We start from the raw sequence: 27932 nt of genomic DNA on the forward strand, positions 1-27932 counted from the left end.
CGGGGCGATGTGCATCCGTACTGGGGTCTGGTGGGGAGCGTGGGCACTGCTCAGGGGCTGCTCGCAGGGCACCAGTGCCGGGCACCAGTTCCAGGGACTACCTCTCCAGCCCTGCCCTGGCACTGGGCACTCGCCCAGGGACACTCTTTGCCCTGGGCTGGGTCCTGGCTGTTGACGCCACACCTTTTATTCCTGGTTAAAAATTCACCGGAGGCGAGGGGAAGGGGTGCAGAGGTGTTTGCTCTCCGTCAGCACGCTGCTCAGCCCGGTCAGGTCGTGGTGGCCGCGCAGGGAGGGGAGAGGGATATAGCTGCTCTGCTCTGCCTTACCCAAGCAAGACGGAGGGTCAGGACAGAGCAAGAGGAGAGCAAGAGGAAGATTCGCAGGTTTGCACACCCGTTAGCAGCGTGCACACCTCCGTCCCACCAGCACAGGTATTCTTCCCCCAGCAAGCAGCCCCAGGGCACTCCAGGAGCCCCCCAAGCCCCCAGGGTGGTTCCCTGGCTGCTCGCCCCACCTGGAAACGGATTGGTGATATGAAGGCTGCTGCAGAGCCCAGCCTACATCCTGGGGGAAAATTCCCTCGCGGATGCTCCCAGGCAGCAACAAGCCAGGGAATCGCTGTGGGATGGAGCCAGCACCTTCCTCGCCAGCGCCATGGCCGGAGCCTGCACCAGCAGCTCCCTTGTGTGACAGCCCAGTGCACCGCGCTGGCATGGGGATTTACAGCCCAAATCCTCCTCTGCTTGGTTTCATGCCGTTCCTCCTCCTTCATCCCTGCCTGCTCTCCTATACCCTGTCCAGTATTTACACCCAGTACTTTAACCTCCCCCTGGGGCTGAGCCAAAGCCCAGCCAAGCCAGGGAGAGCCACACCACTGACTTCAAGAAGTATCAGAGCTGGTTCTTGGCCCTCGTGGAAGCAAGCTGTGCTTACTGGGTTGCTTTTAATATCCCATCTTAAATCACATCTTCCAGCACTTCATCCCTTTTGGCTCCTATTTATTGACTTCCCAGCAAATGCTTTAAATCTGTCTTGCTTCGTTGCCCAGCTGTGCTGCTCCGGCCCCTGGCACGTCAGAGCCCTGCTGCCAGCCACAGCCACGCTGTCCTGCCATCTCCCGGCGTTTCAGGAGCCCCTCCACACCGCAATGGTTGCATCTCCCTTCCCTGCACCGACTAGCTCAGATGTTGTAGCACAGGGCTGCCCTCATCATTCCTACCACCCCCAAGTGCCCTCCTGGTTTTTTTCTTTGAGCAGCCTGCCGTGCCCTTCTGGGACCAGCCTTTGTACACTCACCAGTCCCTTTTCACCAGTCAAAACAGGTTGACCTCCAGTGCATCGTGGCAGCTGGTGGGATCCCTGCCCTGCGCCCAACGAGAAGTTGGAAGGCACGGCTCCCTGCTGAGCTCCGCTGGCTCCCAGGAAAGCTGGGAGCCAGCAAGGGTAATTGCCCAGGACAAGTTCACAAGGCTTGGGGGATTTCCAAGCAAAGCTGCATCCACTTTGCTCTCTGTTTTCCTCCGTACCCTGGAGAGCGTGTCTGTAATCACCAGAGCCCTCCGACTTTTTTATCCCACTAGCAAGCCCGAGCTGAAAAAAAATAAAATATTTGACATCCCCAAGGGGAAGGATGTTTTCCAGTTCTCAAGTAAAGGAGCATTTTCAGCTCACATAGGCCTCCTAAAAATAAATACAAAAATGCACCAAGTATTAGAGGCCAGAGCTGCCATCTCTGCTAGAGCAAAGTGCCATTCTGCTGTGTCAGTGCCCTGGTCCCCACACCGACCTGGCAGCGCAGGGACAGCCCCGACACCTCAGCACGCACACAGATAATCCCACGTGGGATCCCAAAGTCCCACTACATCCTTCACCTTCCTGGTCTTAACACCCACCCTGTGAGTACCCGCTGTACCTGAGGGCCACCTTCTGCCACAAGGGGTGCCCACCCCGCCCACCACAGCAGGGTGGGGGGACAGTGAAGAGATGTCACCCACTTAGAGCCTGAGCAGCTGGGTTGTCCCCCTTGGGGTAGCAGGAGGCTGTGATGGATGCAGGCTTCCTGGCACCCCCTCGCACAGCAGAGCTGAATTTTTTTCTATTTTTAATTTCATTGCCTTCTCCCAGTAAAATTCCCAAGGGGAAAAGAAAATGTAAGCAAAAAAAGAAAGGAGGGGAAAAAAAAAAAAAAAGCCGGCCCCAAGCCAAAACAAAATTCTGCATTTGATGGCTGCTGCCTGGGAGCGGGCAGCAGCCAGGATGCTGTACCTGCCCCATATCCCTTCACACCCAGAACTAACCCAGGGACCAGCCATAGGGGCATCCCCTCTCATCCCTGCCACCCCAAACTGCCTCCCTCTCTATCTCATAACCACCAGTCCCAGCAGCCCTGCATCAGCTCTTTCCCATCCCACCCTGGCCACGCTCTTGGTCTCAGGTGATGCCCCAGGTGTGCCAGGCTCCCCCCCTGCAGCAAGCATTCTGCCCAAAGATGCCGGGGAGGGAACCTGCTGCTTGGCCCCCCCATTGAGGGGCCATGGCCAGTGCTTACGGCAAGGACGCTGTTAGGGCTGCGGGGCCAGGCTGGGTGCACAACCTGGGGCCAGGTAGGTGCTGGGGAGAGCGATACCCCCAGTAAGCTGCAGGCAGGGCAGTAAGGAGGAAAATCAACCTGTGCAGTCCATTGGGGAAACTCCCTGTTGGGGATCATTGCTACAGGCTAGCAAAAAGGCTAGCATATTAAGCTCTTTAATTAATGATGGTAAATAAGGGTTGCAAGGAGAGCTGGATTCGTGCCAAAGGCTTTACCAGCAGCTGCACCAGGTCCTGGACAGGCGATGGGGACCCCCCGCCCCAGCACTGCTGCTGCTACATGGGGCAAACTTGGCAAAGTTTGGCTGCGAGGGCCCAGCTCTCTGCTGCGGGTCAGGGAAGAAGCTGGCAGAGCGACACTGCTCCGATTTAGGCAGCAGCCTTGTCCCCTAAAGCATCAGAGGGGTCAAGTCTCTATAGAAACCCCGCCAAAACACAAACACAGCCCATTCCCCGGCCCAGGAACCGCGCTACGGAGCCCTCTGTGCCTGGGAAAAGGCTGCGTGGCGCTGGGATTGCTGCCGGGAGAGGGAAAACCAGCGGCTCCTGCACCCACTGCTCTGCCGGCTGCCTGAGCCCGGGGGATGCCACTGTGGCCAAACGCTGCCCGCAGGTGCGATGCACGGGCAGAGCCAGCGTTCCTGTTCTGCAGTGCCCACTGTATTTCCTAGTCGTGCCTGGGTGAGGAGCAGGGCCAGGGGCTGTGGCTGGTGCCCACCCTCCCCTCTCCTGCACAGGGATGGAGCAGCTCTAGGGCTGAGGCTGCTATAAGGATGCAAGACATTGCAGGGGGCACCAGGTCCCCGTTTTTCCCCAGAAAATGAGGTCAGGGGGGTGCCTGCAGCCCTGGGGGGGCACAGCCAGCCCAACAGGGCTCTTGCAAGAACCTGCCGGAGGGGATGAGCCAGAGCAGCAGTTCCCAGAGCCGGTGTTTGCCTTGGCAGCCCCAGCCTCCACGTCTTGCTTTCCAGACGCCAAGCTCCTAGGGGGAATAGCTGGATGTCTAAAACCAAGCCTGGCAGTGGGGCTGGTATCTGGCTGGGGACATGGCAGCTCCCAGGGGTTGGGGGTGGCCCATGGCCCCGCACCGCATTCCTGCCCCGCTGCCGCCAGGCTGGGCTTTCCCACCGGCAGCCCGGCTCAGGCGCTGCGCCTGCTCAGCAAGCCCAGGCTGGGGGGGGAACAGTGTCACCTGCTACGTAGCATCCCTCCATTAGTTTTCCACCCTGCAAAGCCAGGGAGGATCGGATCCCATCCCGTCTCATCCCACCCCATCCCATCCCAGCCTCCTACAAGCCTGTCCTGCTCACAGCCCCGGGGAGCAGCCACGGCTTGTGCTGCACCAAAAGCAGCTCTGGCCTGGGCAGCTCAGGCTCGGCTGGGGCTAAAGCTGCTCTGTCTTGCCCCAGGAGCAGCCAGACCGGGCAGGACAAGTAGCGGCAGGGTCGCCACGCTGTCCCAGGACTGGAGGGATGCTGCGTGGCACACACAGCTTCCCCCACCTCCCCCCCCCCCAGAGCTGAGGCGCACAACGCATCTCTCAAAACCTTTATTGTCAGCAAATAACAAAAGTCAGCCCCGCAGCGGCCAAGGGAGCCCGGAGAGAGCGGGGTGCTGGCACCCCAGGGCTCGCTGCCCCGGTGGGTTCCCTGCACCAGCCCCCTCCCCGGCCCCCTGGGCAGCAGCAGGGCTGGGCGTGCACAGGGGGGACGGGTGAGACTGGGGGGCACGTGTCATTCTCCAAAGCGAGGGGCACATTTACAACTGCTTATAAATAAACAACAACAACGAGAAACCTCCGGCTCTGGGAAGCAGGCGGGCATCCCGCCGCCGAGCCGCCAGCCCAATGCGCTCTGCCCTCCGAAGGCAGGGAGCAGCCCACTCCCCCAGGGTTGCAGCCACCGGGTGTCCCCCCCCCGGCCACGGGCTCTGCCACCGGCGGGGGACAAGGCTGCAGGGGTGGCCACCAACCCAAACCAGCCAGCAGAGCAGGTCTGGCACCTGCCTGGGTGCACGTACTGGGATGCCCTGGGGGTGCAAGGATGGGGATGCAGGGAGGTGCCAGACCCTGCAACCCCAACGGCGGCTGGGGTTGGCCGCAGGTCCTGGGGAGAGCGAGAACCAGGGCATGGAGCCCGGGAAGGGCCGGGAGAAGGGCAGCGCTGCCAGGTGGGCCAGAGTCCTCAGAGGACCCGCACGTCCCCAGCGGCCGGCAAGGAACAGGGCTGGGTGCCCTGACCACCAGCCCCCGTTCCTAAGCGCCGCGGGGACGCCTGCCCAGCTCCCTCACCCTCTGTGTGGGTGACAGCAGGGAGCACCCTTCCATGGTGGGACTCCTACCACCACCTTCCCCCCCCGCCCCAAAACCCTGCTCTCAGCCCCTCGGGTGCCACTTGCCGTCCCCTGCACACGGTGACATCCCCACACCGGCCCCACTGCCTCCATCGCTGGGGGGGGGCTGGCGGGAGGGCAGAGCGCATTGGGAACCACCAGAGACACCTTCTACCTTTGCCTTTAAACACTGAAGCTTATATTAGAGACTATGATATATAATCCGAAGGGCAGGGCCGTCCTGCCCGGAGTAGAGACAGCAGAGAGAGCACAGCTCCGTGGCCAGCCTGGTGAGGGTCTGCTCCGGCTGCGAGCAGGAGGTTAGTACGGGGGCACAGAGCGGGCGAGCGGGCAGGGGGACGCCGCCGTCTAGGGCTGGTTCTTCGCCTCGGGGTCTTTGTCGTAGATGTAGCTTCCCACAGCTCCGGTGTTGACTCCTGCATGGCGGGGGGGGGAGATGCAGGAGGGTGAGGACCCGGGCGGGATGGTGGCACGCTCCAGGGAGATGTCCCCTCTGGGCGATGGCATGAGCGCCGAGAGCAGCAGCCCAGGGGGGGGTGCGTCCCCCCACCCCACGCGCCTGCAGGCACTCACCCTTTGGCCCGAAGAGGATCCCGTAGCAGGGCTTGTGGCAGTACGGCTGTCCGTCGTGCTGCGCAGGGCAGAGAGAGAAGCGTGTCACTGGGGGCGAGGCGCCGGGGAAAGGCCAGTCCCCAGGACACGTCCCCCTTACTGGGCACCTCTCCCGCTCTGCTCGTCCCCTGAAGACACCTGCACCCCAACGCGCCCCCAGGGCTGCTCCTGCCAGCCCTGCCCTGTCCTCTTGCAAAAACAGGGGCTGCCCAACCGGCGCGGCACAGCGCAGCTCACCCACGGCACGCTGGCATCCCCCACGCGCGCTGCCTGGGGGGGGTCTCAGGGCCGAGATGCCCTTACCTCAGCGTGGCCCCCCGGGGTCAGCGTCTTGCTGCAGCGCTCGCAGCGTAGGCAGGGACGGTGCCAGTCCTTCCCCAGCGAAGTCACCTTCTCGGCTGGAGCGGGGACAAGGAGGGAGGGTCACGCCAGCCGCCCCCGCACGCATGCCGAGGGGGAGCACACCCCGCGGGGACATCACCTCTGTGTACAAAATCCCAAGACAGCCCTGTGCACCCCAGCCTCCCGCATCTCTCCCATCCCTCTGCTGCCTCACAGGTGACAGAGGTTGGCCGAGGACAGCTATTAAGCCCACGCCACCCACCTGGGAGGTGGCAGCAGCGGACAAGATGCACGTGAAGCCCTGCACCCAGGAGCTCCTCCAAGAGGACCCATCCCTGCAGGCTCCTTGGGCACATCCCTCTGTGCCCCCAACCCCATCTCTGAGCCAAAACCCCCTCCCAGCCCCTCTGCGTGCCCCAGGGGTCCTGCGTGCAGCCCCAGCGCTGCGGTGCCGTGCCACCCCGGGGCGTGCACCCACTGCCCGCTCGCCACCTTACCAAAGTAGACTCTCTTGCCGCAGCGTGGGCACATGTTGGGCTCCCCGGTGAAGGTGGTGACGCTGGAGGCTGGAAAAAGAGATGGCATGAGGGTGGGAAGCGGAGGGACATCTCAGCCAGGACACATGGGTGCGGAGGACCCCCCCCCACGTGCTGCACCCCACAGCATCACCAAACGTGGTGGCTCTGGACCGGCTGAACGCCACAACAGAGGGCCAGGCTGTCCATCCTGCCCTGCCCCTCACCTTTGCTGGGTCCCTTGGGAGGCGCAGCGTTCGCCTTCCTCTCCTCCACCTTCACCGGGTGCTCGATCGGTCCCGGAGCAGTCTGCCCCTCAATCTGCGGCTTGTCATAGATGTAGGACCCGGCGCCGCCAATGTTCACCCCTGCAGTGGGGCAGAGAGAGGCTGTGGTGGCCTGGGAGCACTCGGGGTCTCCATCCTCCCCCCAGCCCCCGTCCCACCTCCCCCAGCCCCGCTGAGCCACAGGGCCACTGCAGAAACTGCTGCACCTTGGCCCCGGCTTGCTTTCTCCCGACCCAGGCTTTCTCCAACCACGTCTGGGATAGGAGAACAACTCCACCTTCTGTTTGAATGGGAATTTGTCTTTTAAATATATTAAAAAAAAAAAAAGGACAGCTGTCAGGACAGATCCCTCCCTCCCTCCAGCAGCTCTCCTTTCCTTCTGCACAAGGGGACGGCAGTGCTGGGACTGCAAAGTGCTGGCTTGAGGCTCAGCCCATGCTAGCCTGGCTCCTGGGGTGCTTTTGGGGCCACGGCTCCCCACCAGCGGGGATGGGGGGCACCTGGCCCCTCCTGCAGCCCTGGGCACAGCCGCACAGGCACGGGAGGAGCACGGACGTACCTTTGGGGCCGAACAGCGTGGCGTAGCAGGGCTTGTGGCAGAAGGGTTTCCCATCATGCTGGGGAGAGAGGGGAATGTTAGGATGCCGAGCGGCAACGTGCTTCCCTTGGGATCACTTCCATCCCCACCGATGTTCAGAGACCACCGCGGCCGTACCTACACCCCAAAAGGCACCCACTGGACACCCTCAGCCTGCGGGTCTGCCAGCGACAGCCTAACCCGACCCAAGCACGCAAGAATTGCGCCTGCATGAAACGCTCCAGCTGCTCCGCACGTGCCCTGTCGCAGGAGCACCGGCACCCTGCGCCAGTTCAGCCGAGAGGCACCTCTGAGCCCCAACCCGGCGGTGTGCCACCGGGACCCGGTAAGGCATCCCTCTGCCCCGTAAGCATCCTGCGTGCCATCAGGCCATTCTTAGGCACACAGACCACTGTGGCTTCCACCGAGCTTTGCCTCCCCCCTCGCCTTGGCCTGAGATCAGAGGCCCCGCGTGGTTGCTGGTCCCGGCCCAGCTGCTATCGGCTGGGGGTGATTATCGCAGGAAGGCACGAAGAAGGCGATAAGCCCCGGAACTCCCCGCAGTCATTTCTCATGGGCCAGCGGAAACCGAGTCCAAAAGAAAAGAAAGAGCGTTTGTGGCTGGGGCAGGGGGCCAGCGGGGCTGCCACGTACGCCACCCCGTGTGGAAAACCCACTGGGACCCCGTCCTCGGGCACGAGCCCACCCCATCGCCTGCTTGGCTCCATTCAGCATCTCAGCCCTGCTTCGTGCCCCGTGCTCCTGCCCTCCATCCCCTCTGCTGCAAGGCAAGGACGCCTTGCCCGAAGCGGGCAGGGCGGTAGCCGAGCAGAAGCGATGTCCCTTCCCTCGCTTCCCCGAGCGGTGCCATGCTGAAGGCGAGGGCTGGGAGCAGCCAGGGGCAAGGCTGGGGGAGCAAGCAGGCAGCTGGCTGGCAGCAAGCAGCTGCAAAATATCGCAAGGCATAAATATCGGCGTGCTCGCGGCGTTACCATGCCGGAGGAGAGGGTAAACATTTAGCTGGTCTCCTCGCGACATCTCTCCAAGCCAGCCGGACACACTGGCTTGAAAGGAGGGAGAAAAAGCAGGGAAGGGCCAAATCCTGCTGTCGGCGCAGTCGGTGGGGGCTTGGCTGCCATCCCCCAGGGGAGCAGAATCTGGCCTTATATGGAGAAGCAGCAAATCCCCCAGACTTAACCCGGCCCGAAGCACAAATCCACCCGCACAGCCCCATCCTCCCCAGCAGGACCGGCCCCACTCCCCTTTGGGCTGGTGGTAACCAGCAAGGCTGTCCCCGCCGCTGCCCGCTCCCCAGCTGTGCCGCGTGCTAAAACCGTGCTAAAGAGCTGGTGACACTCTGGCATGACAGGCACTGTGCAAAACCCAGGGTGTCACGCCAGGGCATTGCACAGTTGCTCCCAGAAAAACACAGTTGCTCCCAGGCCCGAGCATCTGCCACCACCGGTACAGCACCCTCGCGCTCCCAAGCGCTCGGCAGCCGCGGTGGCATCAAGCTCCAGCACAAGCCCCAGGGTACCAAAAGCCCCAGTGCCAAGCTAGCATCGCCATGGCAACCCGTGCATCCCCAATTTTTGGCATTTTTAACCACACTCTGCTGCAGGCTTTAGGCACCCGCACACCTTCAAAGCCACTGCGATGCCCAGACAAGCCTGCCCAGTGCACAGAGCTGCTTCAAGTGCTTGCTGGGGCATGCCGAGCCCTGCCAAGCCTGGGAGCCCACACTGGGGTGGCACAGCTGAGGCACCGCATGTGTACGAGAGCTCTTGAGCACCACAAGTTCCAGCAGCAGCAGCATTTGAAGCCGCAGTGCGTGCTCCTGGGCTTGCGTGCCCACCCGTGTGGCATCAGGTACTTGCCCCAGCCTGATTCCTGGGACTCCCTGTCCCTGGGGTGCTGGAGAGCACTGGAGAGCCCACCAAGCCACCCCTGGAAGGGTGCTCCCCCACCCCCTATGCCCCAGCGGCTCTTACCTCGGCGTGCCCGCCCGGGGTCAGGGTCTTGTTGCAGCGCTCGCACTTCAGGCAGAACTTGTGCCAGTCTTTGCCCAGGGAGGACACCTTCTCGGCTGCAGGGAACACGAGAGAGGGGTGAGCGACTGCCCAGCACCTGCTAAAGCCCCTGGGGAAGCCAGGCTCCGGGCACCGTGGGGGGCTGCACTCAAGGGGGGCTGCTCATTGGCACGTTGTGCAAATCAACCACGCTGCGGGGACTGCTCTGCTGCAGCCCACAGGGTCCTCGAGGCCATTCCGGCCATGGGCACGGGGCCCCCCCCAGCCTCTGACCCCGCCAGCACTGGCTCTGCCATCGCACAGACACCCTTTCCCACGCGCCAGTCCAGCAAGGGTAGTATTTTCCTTTCTACTCCCTGCATCTATTTTTACCCGGCACGTTACCCAGAACGACCCTGCTCCCATTCAAATATTTGGGTGTTACCATGCCCACCCCACCCGTTCAGTCATGCCTCCCCCACGCACACCCAGCTGCTCGGGCTCCCCAGGGAGCCTCGGCCGCAGCTCCGGAGCTGCTCCCAGGACACCCACCCGCCTCCAGCCGGGAGGACGGGACGGCAGACAGCCTCCAGCGTCACCGAGGATGGACGTTTGGCCCTGGAAAACACTGGTTTCTTGGGCGTGCGGGTGTTCCCCCCTCGCCCGCAGCCTGGGAGCGGGCGCGACGTGCAGACAGGTACGCAGGCACCATCCCTGTATTGCCCCGGAGTGCCACGAACCTGCGGAGCAACTCGCTGCCGGCACCAAAAACGGTTTCAAAGCATCAGTGGGCAAATTCAGGGAAGGAAAATGCTTTGAGACCGGTTGCGTGAACGCACCTCCTCCAAGCTGGCCCCGAGCTGTACGTCCCCAGGAGCACCCTGGGCGGTAGCATGGGCTGCCAGTCCTCGTCCCGCATCCCCGGCCTCGCACCGTCCCTCCACCCTCCCAGCTCCTGGGGGGCCAGGCGCTGCCCCGTGCCCCCCGCCGATTCCTGTTCGCCCTCCCTCTCCCCCGCACATGTGCAGAGACAGCTGGAACACAGCATGATCCTGTTAAAGCCACCGTAAAACTAAATCAAAAGAGCCAAATAAAATATTTAACAAGCAAATAAAAGCGCAACCGGAGCCCAGCCCAGCTCTACGAGAAGACCTCCTCCGCAGCGGCGGGTTTCCCAGCCCTTTTTCCACTGAGGACCTCAGCAAATGTCACCTGTCTGCATCAGGTCAAGATGGGGGTCAAGAGCTCCCTGGGGGCAAGTCCTGGCTTCCAGAGCCACCCTCCTCCCAAGGCAAACAGCTGCGTCTGGGGCACACCGCAGGGCCAAGATAAGTCAAAATAACTGCCATCACCCCCCAAAAAATCAGCTCTGGTGCAAAGCAGGGTGGCCAGTGGCAGAGGAGGGCAGCACAAGGGGGCAGAGCCGGATCCATCGCACTGGGGTGCAGGGGAGAGCCCCAAGAGCATCCCCAAGCAAGGACGTAGAGGACAGGCTTGGGGGACCGGCATCAGCTGGAAGCAGCTCCGGACTGACCTCCCGGTGATGCCACGCACGAGTCCAGGCTGTTGGACCAAACCCCAGGTGGGAGCAGATGGCAGGGTGAAGAGATGCCCCGCTGCAGCCGGGGGTCTGTGCCTGCCTGCTCAAAGCTGCCAGGGCAAATCCCTGCTGGTGCCCAAGCCTGGGGGGCTCAGGAGGGCTCGTGCTTCCCCAGCCCCTCGCAGCAGGCAGCACATGGGGAATGGGCCAGGGCCGGATTCTGCCCCCCCCATTCCTCTGCAGACCTCAGCTGCCCCTGGGGGCAGAGGACCAGCCCCAGGGCACACAGCCCCCAGCCCCGCAAGCGCTCCCCAAAAGCGAAGGAGAGGGACACGGAGGTCCCAGCACGCTGCTGCCTCGGGGCTGTTGCAGGAACCCTGCATCCCCCCAGCCCTCCCCAGCAGGAACGGGTGCCTCCCTGGGGCGACGAGAGAGGAAAATGGAGCGCGATGGGCTGAAAGCTGAGCCAGGGGCTCGGGGCCAAAGAACCGCTCGGCTTTGTCACAGCGGATGCACAGCCAGGCCAGGCTGCTCTTCGGCTGCGTCACCCCCAGCTCTTCCCGCCGCCCTGGCCCAGCACTGTCATGGCCCCAGGTACAAAGCAAGGAGGAAAATCCCAGCGGATGTTTTCCGGAGGCCATTGCAATTACAGCTGGCAACGGCCCACACCATCTCCTTCCTGTCCCCGCGAGATGAGATGCCGCCCCAATGTGTCCTCCCCCCATGATATGTCAGACAGCCGTAAATCCCTGCTGCTTCCTGACAAGTGCACTCCCCCCGCCGAGGCATCCCCGAGCCATGCAGAGCAAGAGGGACCTCGCTGGCACCCGCAGCCCCTGGCAGGGGACAGGGCAGGAGGGAGGAGGTGGCCCAGTGCACCGTCCTGCTCCCGGGGCACGGGGACAACCCGGGAACCGCAGGGGCTGCCCCTTGCCCGCGGGTGGAAACGTCACGCAGATGTTGGTCAGACATCCTCTGCCTGCAAACAAGGGCTCCCAGGGGCCAAGGCCGGGGCCGGCACAGCCGGGACGGCTTTCCAGGCAGCATTGTTCGCACCGAGCGGAGGAAGCAGCTTGGAGCCACCCCAGCCCATTTCCAGGGCAGCGGCGTCCCGCCCGTGGCCACGCTGCCCCATAAATCACTGTGGAGGGAAAGCACCAGCGCCCAGATTTCCTGTCCCCCCGCCACACCAGCTCCACGGTTGCATCAGCTCCAGAGGAGAAGCCTCTGGCCACGTCCTCCCGCTGTGGCAGAGATCCCCGGGGAAGCTGCTGGGGGGAGCCCAGCTCCACACCCCCCGACTCCAGGGGGGCACCCCACCATCACCACTGCAAGAGCACCCTGGGGGCAAAGCAGCACCCGGGATCCGTCCCGCTCGGCGCAGGGAGTGCGGGATGGCACAGGGCTCCGTTGCGGGCTTCGCTCGGCCAGATGTCACGCCGCACCCAGCCTCCACCACCGAACGCCATGTCCCGCCACGCTGGGAAGGGACGGGCCGGCGCCCACGTCTCAGCATCGCACCGACCGCACGCAGGTCCTGCCCCGCTTGCCGGATCCCACGCTGACCCACTCAGCCTGTGGCAAGATGCTCCCCTCAAGCCCACCAAATTTAAACCAGCCGTGCAGCACTCCCCGGGAAGGGCGGATTAAGGGCGCTCGCCTGCAGGAATTTGGCCTCTGCCAAATGTGCGTGACTCGGGGTTTGACTGCCCTGGGTTACCCGCCTCGCCATGGGTGGGCACAGGATGCCCACTGACAATAAACCTCTCCCCTAGGGGAAATGCCCCCGCGGAGGAGAGGTGGAGGCACGGCTGGGTACGTGGCCAACTGCGGGGTGGATTTGCACCGTGCAAGGGGTGCAGCCCACGCTGACGAGGAGCACCACCAGAACTAGAACCGGAGCTGGGGGGAAATCGGAGGCCAGGAGTGGGAAAGAGCCCAAGGGGCTGCCAAGGCAGTCTGTTCCTCGCAGCTCTGCCAAGGCAGTCAGCTCCCCACGGCTCTGCGGCAGCCCCACCCCAGAGACGACGCGGCTCATCCCTTAATTATCCGCCATGCCCAGGCAAGGCAGCTGGCGCGGGCCAGATGTGGATGCATCTTTTCAGGGTGGGAAGGGAGCATCCCTCCTCCCAGCCTCACCAAGCCGGCTCCGTGCCCCCGCGCAGGTATTTCCATGGCCTGACGTCAGCGCTGCTTCCAGCCGGAGGCTTATTCAGCAAAACAACCGTAGCTGCAGCCGCGTCTTTGCAAAGGGCTGGGCCGTGCCCCATTCAATCCACCCCAGCCCTGGGAAGACGCGGGGAAGGGCTGACAAAGCCCAGTCTGGCGATAAAGATGCCAAATCTCCACAGTCACCGAGCGACAGGCATCCTTGGAGGAGAGGGATGCTGTCAGATCGACTGCAGATGCGCTTCAAAGCAGTTGCAGGCACAAAGGAATGAATAAGAGAGATCAGCCCAGGGAAAGGAGCCTGGTAAATGGCTGGAAACAAAGCTGAAAGCCCAGGCGGCCGGCTGCCTCATCCTCTCCCCAGCCCCTTGCAGCGTGGCCAGGAGATGGAAAAGGTGGAGGGACGGCTTCAGGATTTCCTGCCATGCCATGCCGTGCCGTGCCGCCAGCCATGGTGCCCCACTGGTCCCTTGGGAAGGGTCTGTGCTGCCTTCCCACATCCCCCACCCCATCCCCTCCTGCCCTCCTCAGCCATGGCCAGGCAGTTCCTCTCCCCCGTCAGACAGCCGGTGCTGACGGTTACACCGCACTGTGATTTTGTGGCCAAGACGTATATATTTAGCTCCCCCGCAGCAAGGCGAGGCAACCCCTCTGGCCCCGAAGCCGCTCGCTGGCTGGGCTCCTTCCAAGTGTGCAACAAAGCCAGCTCAGGATGGGCTCGCCGGGGAGCACAGCCAGGAGAGGGGAACGAGGAATACCCCACGCGGGGGATCCTGCTTGCCAGGGCCTCTCTTCCAGGCGAGCAGAGGCGAGGTTCTCCCCAGGACCCGAGCTCTCACGTAGCCCAGCCGCTTGGGCACGAGCAAGGGTTGTTTGATTTCCATCTGCAGCCCTAATGCACGGCAAGGGTCCCGTCCGCCCCGCCGCTCTCTGCTGACAAAACCTCACCTAGTGCAAGCATTTTCCTGCCCGGGAGCCTTCAACCTCCCGCTCTGGTTCACGGGGCCAGGACAGCCTCCAGCAAGCCCCTCTCTGTTTTCCATGGAGCTGCTGTGCTTCATCAAGCCGTGTCCGCACAGGATGCATCCCTCCGGCTCTGAGGCCGGCCAGCTCGACCGTAGCTATGCTGGGAGAGGATCAGCAGCGTTTCTTGCCAGGCAGTGGCTTCAGCCAGGGCTGACCCCAAGCAACCAGCTGCTTTCTTGCCGCGGCGCAGACCCGCACGCGAGGCATTGCTTAGGCAGGACCCCCGGGCAGCGGCAGGAATCCAGCCAGCCTGCAGCCCCCCTCTCGCCCCACCGCACGGCGAGGGGCAGAGCGGCCAGCGGAGAGCTGGGGCACGGGCGGGCACAGAAGCAAAACCCCTCCCTGGGTAGTTGCTGGTCTGGAGCACTGTGTTCCTCCTGCACACTGAGATACCATCTTTGGCGGGCAGCGCCGGGAGGATGAGACAGTTTCCTGGCCCGTGTTGGTGAGAGCAGGACTCAGAGACACGCTGGAGCAGCCAAGCCTGTCTAAGTGCCCCTCCAGCCCCACGGCTCCTCACCTCCCCACCCTGCTGGCTCCCCGCAGCCACAGGCACAACCAGCTCCAAGCAGGGTTTGGCCCAGGGCTGTGGGCAACGCGGTATGAACAGAGATGGCAATGGGAGAGGATGCTCGGGACCTCCCGGGGGCCGCAGCACCGGCACTCCCCGCCGGCAAGCGCACGGCAGGCTGGCGGGAGAGCTCTCCCCACCCACGTGCCAGGACCCCACCATCACCTCCGTGGTTGCTTCAGGGCCTCGCTGGCAGGAGCGATGGGCACCACCACCCCACCACAGCCAAAAGTGGCACCACGGCACACGCTCCAGGCTCCCTATTTGATTGCAACATTGCAGCAACACATTTTCCACTACTTCTCGCTTGGGCGTTCCTGCTCCACCTTTCCTTGCCTTTCCTTTCCAGTCCCATCACATCAGCTCTCCCCATCCCTGTGTCTCTGCCAGGGACAGGGAAGGAGGACGGGAAAACAAGGAGCTCTGCCCGAGAACGGAGGCACTCGGGACCAGCCAGGCTTGCAGAGAGCTGCCTGCCAGCCCCAGGCCTCCGGTACCCGCGGCCCCCGGAGCAGCACCGCTCCCCGCAGGCTTGGCAGCGCAGGGAGAGCAGGGCACCCGGGCCGGCCAGCACAAAGCCCTGGCACAACCCCTGCGGGCACATCCACGTGGATCCCCGTGTCCCACAGCAGCTGAGCCCCAGCTCCCCGCGAGGCAGGCAGCTGCCCACGAACACGCACACGAGATGCCGGCACCGCACCGTGCGGCAGCCCCAGCAGCTCCAGCAAAGCATGCGCTTCACAGTGAGCGAGAGCAAGGGGGCCGAGACCTCACACCGTCCCGTCCCGCCCTCCCACAGATAATTTTCTATAGCTCGCGCTATTTTCCCGAGGGAAAAGCTAATGCTAATCAGCCCGTCCTTCAGCTTCCCACAGAGGCATCTCCCCCCGGCAGGGCCCTGCTCAGGGAGCAGGGAACTGGTGCATCCTTAGTTACCATTCTGCAAGGTCTCAGCCGCCCTGAGACATCGGAGCAGGCAGTTACCCAAGGAGCCCGGCCAGCCTTCGCGCTGGCAAGGCAGGGGCCATGCTGACGCCGAAGTGCCGACTGCTACGCTTGAAGAGCCGCTTCCTTTGTTAGGGACGGCTGTAACTGAAATAATGCCCTCTTGCCTCTCCTGCCCGGGCGCCGGTGGGCCACCGTCTCCCGACAGCCAGTGCCCGGAGCCAAGGACAGCGGTTATTTATTAATTGCAGAGCGGCTTCTGCAGCTTGAATTTCTGCAGAGCTGACCCACCGGCGTGGTGATCTGCTGGGAGAGCACCCCACACCTCACTGCACCCCTCTTCTCCGGTACGCTTGGGACATCAGCGTGACAGCAGGGTCAGGCATCTACTGCAGGCCCCTCTGAGCACGCCAGGCTTGGACCCTCCTTGCTTCCCAGCTGGATGTGTCCCTGGCCTTAGTCCCCCCCAGCACCCCACCGGCAAACCGTCCCCAGAGAGCAGCTTTGCTGCTCTGGCTGCAGAACAAGCCCTGGGGCTACCGGGTAATTCCCACATGCTTTTAGGATGCCCCTTCCCAAACAAACAGCGCAGCAGCCTCCCGCCAGCCCTCAGACACCCCAGCACAAGCAGAGAGCTCCCCGAAAGCCGCCCGCCGGCGGACCCCGCTGCACGTGTCCTTGCCGCATCCCTGTGGCTTTCGCCCGCCTCGCGCTTGGAATGGGAAAACAGGAAACCCCCCGCCGCCGCGATCCCCCGCAGTTCCCTGGGAAGAGAGGACGGGAGGCAGAAAGGCTTGGCCAGGGCTCCCGGCGACCCTGCAAAACTCATTTAAGGCTAGCCATGCAAAAGGGCGCTGGGGAAATGTGCGGCTGTTTGGCTTCGGGCGATTTCGGGTCCCTCCGGCGCTTCCTGCCAGAAGAGATAACCCAAACCCAACCCCAACCCGACGCCACCTGCCAGCGTGGGATGGGAACCAGCCCGGCAGCGCTGCTCCTCTGGTTAAACATTCACCTCATCCCTCCAACCTCCCCAAAGCAGGAAAGTTAGCCCCAGCTGCTCCTGGAAACAATGTCACAGACCTCAGCCTGCCTTAAAAAAAAAAAAAATAGAAAAAAAAGCCAGAAAACTATTTTTATATTTCCCTGTGCTTTTTAAAGGAAAAAAGCTCATTCTGTAGCTCAGGAAACGCCCACATCCTCCTGACTGCGCAGGGAGGAGCCCACTGGATTTTTCCAGGGAGCGTGAAGCAACAGGCAGGCTGGAAATGAGTTTTCCATCGGTACCCATGATTGTTGGTGTTGGTCAGCCGCTCGGACACTGCGCGGGGCCGGGAACGGGACGCGGTGGCATTTCTCACACATGACCCACGGCTGCAATCCCAGGCATTCGAGAAGTTATAGTTGCCAGCGTTCATTCAGTACATGCAAGGAGCGCTCCCAACAAGCGGGGCTTTATGAATCACCTCCCTGTTAAGCTTCGGGCCAGCCAAGGAATTCACAAGCGTTACCAAACCCCGGGCGCAGCGCTCCCATCGCCTTCCCACCGAACCACGCGGTCCATCGGGAGGAAACCCCAGGAGCCGTGTCCCGGAAAGACGGCTCAGAGGTTGCATCCAGTTTCTATGCATTAAATAAACAGACCCGGGTTTATTCTGCTGGAGCCTGGGTGGCTCCTCAAGGAAAAGCTCAAGGCGTCAGCAAGGACACGCTCCAGCCTATCGCAGCTCCAAGCACAGGGAAGTTTTTGGCTCGCTCCCGTTTTGAATTACCCCCCCGTCTCTCTTAGGGGCAGCGGGGGCCGCGCGGTCCCTGCGGGGAAGTGTGTGATGGGGGCTGCCGGGCACCTGCCTACTCCCTGCCTGCAGGACAAGGCATCCCCCGGGGAGGCAGGAACGGGGAAACCAAGGAGCAGCAGAAACCTGGACATGGACCATTACACCTACAGAAACCCACCCGGGGAGAGAGAGAGACGGCACGCAGCTGGGGGCATGGGGTACAGCACTGTTCCCCCCCCCAGCCCACATCCCCAAGAGACCCACAAGTCCCCCAGCACATGGGGAGAGACAAAGAGCACGGGCGCTGCTGGGGGCTGGTGCTTCACCTCCTGGCACAGCCTGGCCTCCTCCAGCAGCGAGGTGGGGGTCCCTGAGCCCGGCCCCAGCCCCCCCCCCCACGCAGGCCAGGCTCGTCCCCAGAGCGAGAGGAGCGACGCTGACCCCGGGGCCAGTGCCCAGCTGGCTGGACAGATGCACTATTTTCTGCTTAAAAAGGAAAAGATTCACACAAGGAAAGACATCCAAGGGGCCGAGCCCTTCCCACCCCCACACAAATAGGTTTATTTAAGGGAGGAAGACAGCAAATTCCTATTTCTCTGTGTTTACTTGGAGATGGCCGGAAAGGAATGAAAGCACCACTGCCTCAAACGCTCAGGCACCATCATGACCCTTTGGTATTTCTCCACCAAACAAACATGCTGAAGCAGCAGGGGCTGGACCCTGGAGCACCGGAGGGAGACGGGCAGGGAGGGGTGCAGGCGGGCAGCACCGGGCCAGGCCAGCTGGACCCCGTGGGCCAGCAGGTCCCAGGAGGCAGCTCGGGCTGGAGTGCTGGATCCGTCCCCAGAGCCACCCTGAGCCTTCAGTGCAGCCCTGGGGATGCCCACCCCGGGGATGCCCACCCCGGGGATGCCCACCCTGGGGCCAGGGGGGTCAGGTCGCTCCCCAGGAGGGTCCCGGCTGGGCATCGCCGCGGAGGGGGGAAGCGGGCTGGGACAGGCTCCTCGGGGAGCGGCGGCGAGGCACCAAAGCAGGGGATCTGCCCTCGCTCCCACCTCCGCCCTCGGCATTTTCTGCAACCTGGGCGGCGGCGCTCAGCCCGGGATGCCCGACGGGAGACACCCCAGCCCTGGTTCCCAGAGATCCTGACCAGCCACAACCCCAAGCAGGGCCCTCGGAGACCTGCAGGGACTCGCTGCTGCCGAAACCCAGCCCGGGCACGCCGAGATGGACCTTTGAGCCCAGAAGCTGCCTTTGAAAAAGTCCCGTAGAAACCCCAAACCATTCATTAGCTCTCCCACCTAAGTAGAGCCCGCAGAGGGCTGGGTGAGAGGCAAGATGGGGAGGAGGCACACCTGGGGCGAGGTTTGCAGGGAATGGGAACAAATTGGCCGGGAGAAGGTTTTGTTTGCACCTGCCACCGCCTGCTCCTCACCACCAAGAGACCCCCCAGCTCACAGGAGCCCCCTGCCCAGCACCCCATCCATGTCAGACGGCCTGGGTTCCCCTATGACCCAAGCCAGCGGCTACACGGGGACGTGAAACCCCCCCCCCCCCAGCACCAAAACAGGCTGCGGGCACACACCCCAACCGAGGCTCCTCTCCCCCTGCTTCACCTCCTCAGCCCAGGCAGCAGCGGAGGGTGCCCCGACCCCCCCCCACCACCCAGCCAGCAGCATCCCCCAGCACAGCCCGGGGATGGGGGTCCGGGGGGGGGCAGCGGGGGTAGAGCAGAAGGACCGCGGCCGCTGCGAGGGGGGTCCCGGGGGGAGAAGCAGCTGCTGCCGGGCAGGGCGCTGGGTGAGCCCCGCTGGGGAACCGCGGGGGGGGACCCGGGGATGCGCCGGGCTTGGGGACGGCGGAACCGGGGACACACCCCGGCTCCGGGAAGGAGAAAAGGACCCGGAGATGCAGCGGGGTTTGGGGAAGGGGGAAGCAGGGACGAGCGCCGGCTCCGGGACGGAGAACCGGGGACAGAGCGGGGGGGTCCCGGGGATGCTCGCCCGGCTCGGGGAAGGGGGATGCGGGGCCGGACCCCGGGGATGCGCTCACCGAAGTACACGGTCTTGTCGCACTTGGGGCATTTGGATGCCATGGCGGGAGAGCGGAGCCGAGCCGCGCCGTGCCGAGCCGCGCCGTGCCGTGCCTCCCGCTCCGCCCGGCCCCCGCCCCCTGGCCCCGCCGCCGCCGCCGCCGCCCGGGGGGGGGGGAACCGGGGCGGGGCTGCCCGCGGAGCGTCTGCCCGGCTCGGCTTCGGCTCGGTCTTCGGCACGGCAGGTGCATGGGCCCGGCCGGCAGAGCCCCCCCACCCGGGTTAAAGCTCCCCTGCCCTGTTCGCCATCTCCGAAAGCCCAAAGGATGCAAATGGTCACGATTCCCCTTGCCCTGGGGGGGAGGGGGGGGAATTAAATACAAAGGTTGCGATTAAGCAATGTGAGTCCTGCATCCCTGGCGGCTGGCACCGACCCGCGGGACCCGCAGATCCCATTGCCACGACCCCCCAGCCCCAAGGGCCGTGCGAGAAACGGAGCGAGCACAGGAACCGGCTTGCCCTCTCTTTTAGGGACAGCTAAGGGACAGTTAGCCCCCTCTTTTAGGGACAGGGCAGCACCTGGGGGGATGCTCTCAAACTCTGGGTGCGCACAGTTACACTGGTCAAAGACTAGCGTGGACCGTGCGGCTGCAGAGGGGTGTACAGCCGGGTGCTGTGGTCCTTCGGGGTGGCACGCCGGTCTCTGAGGAAGCCCAACACCAACTGCACTGGCCAAGAGACCACCGGCTGCATCCCGACAGCGGCCAGCCCCAGCGCCGGAGCGCTCACAGCCACGGCTGTGCAGGAGCCGGTTTGGTGGGACGGTGCCCGGGTGAGGCGGAGGGCACAGGGGCTGGCAGCACACGTTGGGGGGGGACAGGCAGCAGCCCCCCACCCCGGGAAGCGCTGTGCCTGTGCTGGGTATTCTTAGACACATTTTTTCCGGATGGGGTAACCGAGAAACCCAGATTAAGTAGCCGGGACGACAGGCCTGATACGGGAGACCTTGGCGGGGGGATGAGGGCGAGAGGCCCTGGGGGAGCAGATATAGCGGTGACGGCAGGCGGGCGAGGGGAGGGAGGAAGGCACGTCTCCTGGCAGCCTTGGCACGGCATGGCACGGCATGGCATCATGGGGCAGCGCTGCCCATCACAGACACGCCATGGGCCTGGGGCGTGAGTTGAGGGTGCCGGCTCTGGGGCAGCCCCAGCAGAGGGGCTCGGGCATCTCCCATCCCATCTGTAGGGTGAGCAGACGCGCTCGCTGCCCTGGCACCCTCGGCCCTTCCCCGCCATAACCCTGCTCCGGCAGTGCGGGCTGCCTCGCCACAGCGCCCAAGCAGCTCCCTGGTTCCCGGCGCCATTTTGCTCCGTTGCCATGGAAACGCCCATGTCAAAAATCCCTCCGGCTACCGCCGCTGCAAAGGGATGCTCAGGGAGCCATGAAGCGATGCCGAGGCGGGAGTGCCAGCTTCGGCCACCCTAAAACGTGCCCTGCTGTGGGGTGCGGACCCCCTGCACCAGGGGAAGCTCCTCTGTGCTTGGATGGCCGCATCCTGCACCACGGGGCTGCTGCGGGCAGCGGGTGCACGGAAGGGGGGGCATTCAGGGGACGAGAGTGGGGTGGCAGGGCCCTCGGCTGGGGTCCTCCGGGGGTCTCACCCCTGCCCCGTTGCCCCACAGGCTCGGGCCGGGTGTCGGTAAACAGGAAATCTGCAGCTCCCGCAAGCGAAGCCGTTGCATTATTCATCAGCCGCCAGCCTGCCTCTCCTCCGCCGCCATTGTCATCTAATTCCTCCTTTCTCCGCCGGCAGCTGGTGCGGCTGCCAAGCGCCCGCTCGGCCCCCGGCGCAGAGACAGCCCTGGGAAGGGAACCCCGGGCTCCGGCATGGGACGGGGTGACCCCGGCCCTGTGGGTGCACGGGGGGCGGACGGGACGGGGATGATGACAGTGGGTTTCTCCATCGGCCGCGCACCCCGCCGGGGTCAGAAGGACCCAGGCGTCCCCGTCACTCCGCGCCCAGCTGCTGTCACAACAATGTGGGTCTTTGTGGCCTGCGGTGTCCCCGCACAGGGGCAGGTGGTGGCGGTGGCCGGGATGCCCCGGCCCTGCACGGCCCCAGGGAGGGATGGCTGAGCCCCACGGGCCCCACCACGGAGCCGCCAGCGTAAGGCAGGAGCTGGGGATTTGGGAAGCTGTTGATTTCTGGGAGGCCAGCTGCCTCCGCCAGTACAGCCCCGCGGGCGCTCGTGTGGGTCCCTCCGCAGTACCCGGTGTCTCTGCTGCCCTAAAGCACCCCTCAGCAGTAGGCAGGTGCCGGCACAGCACCAGCAGCATCATCCCTCTCCCACGCTGGCAGGGATATCCCAAAAAGGGTCTGCTGTCTAAATCCTCCGGATCTATAGGAAATCTCAGCTTGCGTCCCAGCCCTGGGAGCTGGGGAGGCAGGAGGAGGAAGAGGAGGAGGAGGAGGAGAAGGAGGAGGAGGAGGAGGAAGGCTGCACCCACCTGACAGCACATGTGGGGCAGCCACAGGTGAAACCCCAGGCTTGGCCTTGGTGCAAAACCAGCTCTCGCCTGCCAAGGGCTTTTCACACATAGAGGCTGGAGGTAATTAAGACAAATCACCTAAAGGTGTGAATCCCTGCCTGCAAATGCGCTAAATCCCAAGCGGATATGTTCGTTCAGGAGCTCAGTGGCTTTAACCAGTCGTGTCTTAATCTGCCCCGGTTTAGGCTTGGCATGCTCCCGCGCCGAGGGCAGGGCTGTCCCAGGACGATGGGGACAGCGGGATGGGTGACTCAGGTGGCACTGGCTGAGTGAGCGGGGATGGCTCAGCTTTTCCAGAGACAGCACGCCTGGCACTGCTTCTCTGGGGGGCACACCCCCGCCAGACAGCCGTATTAATACCCAGGCTGGGGACACATCTGCCACCACACCAAGGCCAGGAGGAGCAGGCTGGGGACCAGCCTAGGGTGCTGTCACTGGTGTCACCTTTGGAAAATGATGCATTTTATGTCAGAAGTTTATGGGGGTTCCATCCCTCCCTGAGGGCTGAACTGGCGTTTTCCTGGCAGCGGGTGCCAAAGCCGCCTTTCAGCAGCCAGGGGAGAGGGCAGCAACGCACCCTGCAGCAATGCCTGGGGACGTCCCCGCCGAGGGGACCGTCCCCCCCAGCCCTCGCCCTCCCCCGATGGTGGGTGACCCATTTTCCTCCAATGGCACCCAGCCCCGCACAGCCTCAGGGTTTCCTGAGCCGCTGCGGCCAGCTGGCTCACCCGACCCAGCACACATCGCATCGCGGGGCACTGATGTTCGATCTTCGCCGATCTGGCCGTGCCCGTAATTACCCACTTAGGGGACGTGCTGGCATGGTGCGGCTTTCCTCCACGGAGCACCTGGCAGCCCAGCATCCCCCTCCCCGATAAAGCGGGGACCACGCAGACAGGGTTTTGTAACCCAGCCCCTTCCCGCAGGGATGCTGCACAGAGCAAAGCAAGAGCCGCGTCCCTGCAGCATCCCCCTTCTCGGGTGGGACTGAGATCCTAAAGCTGGTGCCAGCACACATGGCCATCCATCCCCTGGGCAGCAGCAAGGGGGGCTGCGAGATGTGGTTGGGGGTGTTTTGCTGACCGTGCTGGTCTGGCCCTGGCTGTGGAGCAGGGATCGCCTCCATCAGGAGCCTTCAAAAGGCAGGAGGCTGTTTGGAACCTCTGCCTAGGGCAGGTCAACCAGAGAGCTTTGCAGGGAGATTAAGGGAAAGTAAGGAATAAATAAGGAGTAACTCCCCCCAGGCTGCCTCTCCTTTGGCTCACCTCTCTCCCCCTCCCTGTGCTGACTTCCCTCAGCTCTTTCTTCTTCCTTCTAGATGCAAATACCACAAAAACTCACGCACCCAGACAGGGCTGCTCATACGGGGAGCTGAGGCTGGAAAGCCTTCCTCTGCTCGCCTCTGCTTGTGTGTCTCACGTTTTCTGGCACCTAGGATCAGCTGGATTTGTTACAGGGCAAGAAGAAACTAGGGGCGAAAATATCCAATAAAAAAGGTTAAGGAAAAAACCCCCGCTGCTGGCTGGGCTTGCCCAGACAACAGTCGTCCGTGTGTGGCCCGCAGACCCTCGGCTGGTGCACTGTGTGCACCCACATGCCCAGTCCCCTGTCCCCCGTGTGAGGGTCCCCCCAGGGTGACACGCTGCAGCTTTCTGTCACCCCTAAAGCTCCCGCGCCCCCGGACGCAACCCACGGCCAGGTGCTCGCGGTGACAAATGGCAGAGCAGCCGGCTGCTGCCACAGGCCGTGGCGAGCGATGGCCACTGACCGCCAGCTGTCCCAGCTCTGCCAGCGTTTTGCCTCCGTCCTCGCCATTTGGCAGGAGCTTCATGGCAAAACGGGTCAGGCTCCCATCCATGGCCTGGGAGTGGTTCCCGGTGAGTGCTCAGGGATGCGACAGCGGAGCCTTTCACAAAACCAGGCAAAACCTTTATTTTTTGTTTTATTTTTTCTGCACGGTCCTCGTGGATGTGCAGCACCTGCCGGTTTGGATCTGGCCATCCTGTGTCCTGAGGCTTGGCTGCATGGGAGGGCGAGCAGGGCAGCACCCTGCCTGCAGCGGGGCAAACCTGCTCCCCAACCCAAGGAGCCCAGGGCGAGCTGGGAGGGGGAGGCAGCCACATGCACGGGGGACACATCCCATACATGCTGGGTGCCCAGCCTTACCGCCAAAGGGTGGCTGTGGGGTAAGTACACGGCTCGGAAAGCAGAGCCCAGGGGCTTAGAAAGGATTAGCAAGAGATGGGAAGATGTAGGACGGGAGCAAGAGCATGCCGAGGGGCCGGCAGGAGCTGGGTCTCGTCAGGCAGCACATGCCACTGGCCAGGGCTTGGCACGTCACCGCCTGGCCCCGGCACCCGCTATCTGGAGCTCCAACCATCCACTTGTCGCTTCTCTCCTTTAAAAGGCATCCGAGTCCCTGCCGTTATCAGGCAGGGCAGATAGCATTGTCATGCCTGCAATAAACAGGTTTACAGACATCTCACTTGTCCTTGCAAGCGGGAAAGGATGTCCCCACTGTCCCTGCGACCCCTTCCCAAGGGGCTGTAGCTGCCAGCCCACCCAGGGCCGGCGAGCGTCCCAGCAGGCTGCACGTGGATGCCAAGGATGCAGATACTCGGTGTAGAGCAACACGAACCTCCATCGAGCAGGCGTGACGCCTCCGTGAGGTGGGATGCAAGCACCTGAAGAGCAGTGCTTTAACCAAAAAAAGGCAGCAAACCAGCTGGAGAGACCCGAGCATGGCTCTCAAACCCCCGGCGGAGCCGGATCCAGCCCCAGTTGCAGCGGGGAGGCTGTGCGGAGGGTGGCCAGGCACAGGGGCAGCTGGCACCGGCAGCTCTGTCCCAGCTTTTCCAGGGAAAGGAAAGGGTGGCCCAGGGGACAGGCTGTGCTCAGAGCCAGGCTTTGGTGGCAAAGTTCAGCTCCTGGCTGTGCGAGGCAGCACGGGGTGGTTTGCCATTAAGCTCTCCCCGTCCCGTGGCCCCTCTCCAACACCCTGTGGCCAGAGGTCCGGCCGGCCATGGTGCGACAGTTTCAGGGGCCGGCACGGCGGCAGGACAAGTGTGCACAGCGGCTGCCCAGTTTTCGTTGCCTGTGCCCCACGTGCACACCACCTCCAGGACACAGCTCTCCGTGAGCTCCTGGGGCAGGGACAGGGCTGGACACAGCGCCTCGTGGGTGCTGCGACCTCCCCACGGCACCATCTTCTTCGGCAGCGCAAGGGGGAAGACCCACCCATTAGGATGCATTTGTCCCCGGTCCCCACCAGATATTACAGGCATCTTACCACGATGCAGGGAAATGAGCGTGCAAACATACCCGGCTCGGCTCCACGTCTGCACGCTCCCCTCTCATATGTCCTGCACGGGGGCAGCCAAGACGCAGGCAGCAGGGAAAGAACTCGCTCCCGCTCGGATGGAAAATCTCTGAACGAGCGCGAGTTGGCTGAAACCCTCCGGCGAGGATCTGTAAATCTGCTCGCTGTGATGCTGCCAGCATCCTGTGGAGCACTGGATCCAGGTGGAGAGTCCCCTTGCAGGTGGGAGGGGAGGAAGCTGTCTGACGAAAGATGCTGAATTTATGTTATTCATGCTCGTTCCAGGAATGCGGTGAATGAACTCTCAAAACCCAGGGCAGGAATCAAGTGTGCTTCAACCCTAACCTTGCCTGACTTTCTTCCAGGCTGAAGAGGAGATGGGGACGAGCCCCCAGCCCCACAGTCCGTCTGAATTTACCGTGTGCCTTTTCTTGAAACAGCTTTCCCCCTCCCGAGATCCTGCAAGGATGAAGCGTGATCGTCAGAGGCCGAGGCTTTCACCGGGTTTCAAAGCTGGCTGAGGAGGGCAAAACCCTTCTGTTCAGTCCCCAGGAAGGGAAGGGAGGGCAGCAGGGACACAGGGACATGGAGCACCCCAGCCTCCTCCCTCAGGGAGGGCAGTAAAGACCACAGACACTCAAGACATGTTCGCATCCTGAAGATGGGGATCACGGCAGATCCCATCACTGTTGGCTCGTGCAGGCTCTCCTAGAAAAGTATTGACTAAAAAGCACTTTTACAAGAAAAAAAAACCAGCCAATCAAACGCTTGCCAGCTAGAAAGGACTGTCAGGCCAGGGCTTGCCTTTCTGCAGTGATCTCTCCTTTCTCCCTCTAACACTGCTGCCAATGATTATTTTAAGTTAAAGGTCTTTTTAAGCCTGTGCCCTCTTCACGGATTAAGAAAAACAGAAGAGATGAAGGGTCCAGTTTCTAGAACTGTATCAAAACCCTTCCTCCTCCTCCTCCCAGCCAAAATCTGCTAGAAGATTGTATTCTTGGTCTTCCCAGAAATCCCCCAGGCTTTCACACCTCCCATACCACTACTCTGCCCGCCATCATGTGCCCACGCCATCATTTGAGCAGGTTAACTGCCCCCTCCGCCTCCACAGTCCTACCTCAGCGGTGGAAAGCAGCTGCACCATGACACAAACTGACTATCCGAAAGAGACTCTCAGGCTTCCCAAGGTCTGGCTTGTGTAACACTTGCACCGAGAGCCAGAGCCCGCAGCAGAGCTGGCACAGGCTCCGAATTTCCATTTCAAAGGAAATTTCAGCATGTATTTTGCTTTACAACTCTCCAGTAGTGTCCCGGTTACAGCCCACCTCCCACAGCAGGAATGCCAGGTTCGGAATTGTTAGTTTTGGTCATGCTTTGCTTTTTTTCACACTATTTCAACAGTGCTGTTACAGACAGTGCGCTGCTTTCATGTTACAGCATCAAAAGGAGAGATCACTGGGAGCTGCTACTGACAAGCTGGTAAAATGCAAAATAAAAAAAACCCAAATTCCAAAGTTCACTGAAAGAACCCCAAACCTGTAACAAAAACATTTTGTCATAAAAGTAGTGTAGGAATGTTTGGATTTTTGTTTTGTTTTAAAAAGACTTTTCTGACCAGCTCCCTGCTACTTTTAAGCCTGTAAAATCATAAGGATCGTAGCGAGTCTGGAGGCCAGCGGGCTCCATCCACGTGAGCATGAAGCACAGCCTTCTCCAAGGGATCGGAGCTGAGCCTGTGACATGTCTGCTCCCACATCTGCAACGCAGAGGAATAAGTGAAGGACGGGGATAACAGGGACACACAGCTAAGGCCACGTATCCAAATGTGCGTGGCAAAACTTACTACGGACTGGAGACACGCATGGTAGAAATAACCTGCTCCGGGAGGGGAGCACTTCCAAACGCCAGGCTCTGCACCACAGAACTAACGTGCTCAAATGCTGGCCCAGCGTCTCTCACTGCAACTCCTGTCAGAATTTGTCCCCTACAATCTCAAGGGCTCTTTAGGAGGTGGAAGCAGGGGGTGGAAGGGACACTGCCCCAGCTGTATGAACTTTTTTTTATTTTTACAAGGCTCTAGAGCAGGAGGGTGAATAATCAAAGGCAATTCCTGCAGCAACAGCACATCAGCGTATGAATGTGAATTCAGAAGAGAGGTTGGTACAGGAGAGGCTTAGTGACAGCAGCCGGCTTAAGAGAGTAACAGCTTGGCCTCGGGTAGGTCAGTGGCAGGACCTAGCATTCACTCCACACTTCCCAAGAGCCAGCATTTTTCTTTGGTTGCTAAAGGTATCTTCCAGCCCCTCCTCCCAAGCCGGTACAAACATAAGCCCGTGAAACACAAGGGAGTGACGTCTGCTACCGCATGCCAAAAACCAGCATCCATATTAAAGGACACGCGAGGGATCCTTCAAAGTCAGGGCAGCACAGGATATTCTCTCTACTTGCCTGGACTCATTCCCAGAGTTATCTCTGGAGCTGCTCCAAGAAAGCTTTTAAGTTGCTGGAAACTGCAGAGCTGGCACCCCCAAGTGGTTACTCTGAGCTCTTGGTGCAGCCTCAACAGCTTCTCTCAAGTCTCATCAATAGTTCATCCGCTGATAACCAACGTGCATTGCCCCAGCACGCAGGGATTTATTTCAGAGCTCCCCCAACACCAAGGCAGAGTATGGCCCTCTGCTACGACTGAGGCATCGGCTCTGAATCCCACCGCAGAGGG

The 27932-nt window shown here is 62.3% G+C and overlaps 1 protein-coding gene across 1 annotated transcript; it reads right to left on the reverse strand.

The window, feature by feature from the left end:
* Positions 1-4128: 4128 nt before the first annotated feature.
* CRIP2 (cysteine rich protein 2) lies at positions 4129-19523 on the reverse strand. Its single transcript, XM_075038380.1, has 8 exons — positions 19365-19523; positions 9269-9363; positions 7260-7317; positions 6641-6781; positions 6396-6464; positions 5860-5954; positions 5518-5575; positions 4129-5360 (listed from the first exon to the last, which is right to left on the reverse strand). The coding sequence occupies exons 1-8, from the start codon at positions 19405-19407 to the stop codon at positions 5293-5295; spliced, it is 627 nt and encodes a 208-aa protein (XP_074894481.1). The 5' UTR covers positions 19408-19523; the 3' UTR covers positions 4129-5292.
* Positions 19524-27932: the final 8409 nt, after the last annotated feature.

Source organism: Buteo buteo, chromosome 10 (genome assembly GCF_964188355.1).
Source record: "Buteo buteo chromosome 10, bButBut1.hap1.1, whole genome shotgun sequence".
NCBI classification, from domain to species: Eukaryota; Metazoa; Chordata; class Aves; order Accipitriformes; family Accipitridae; genus Buteo; species Buteo buteo.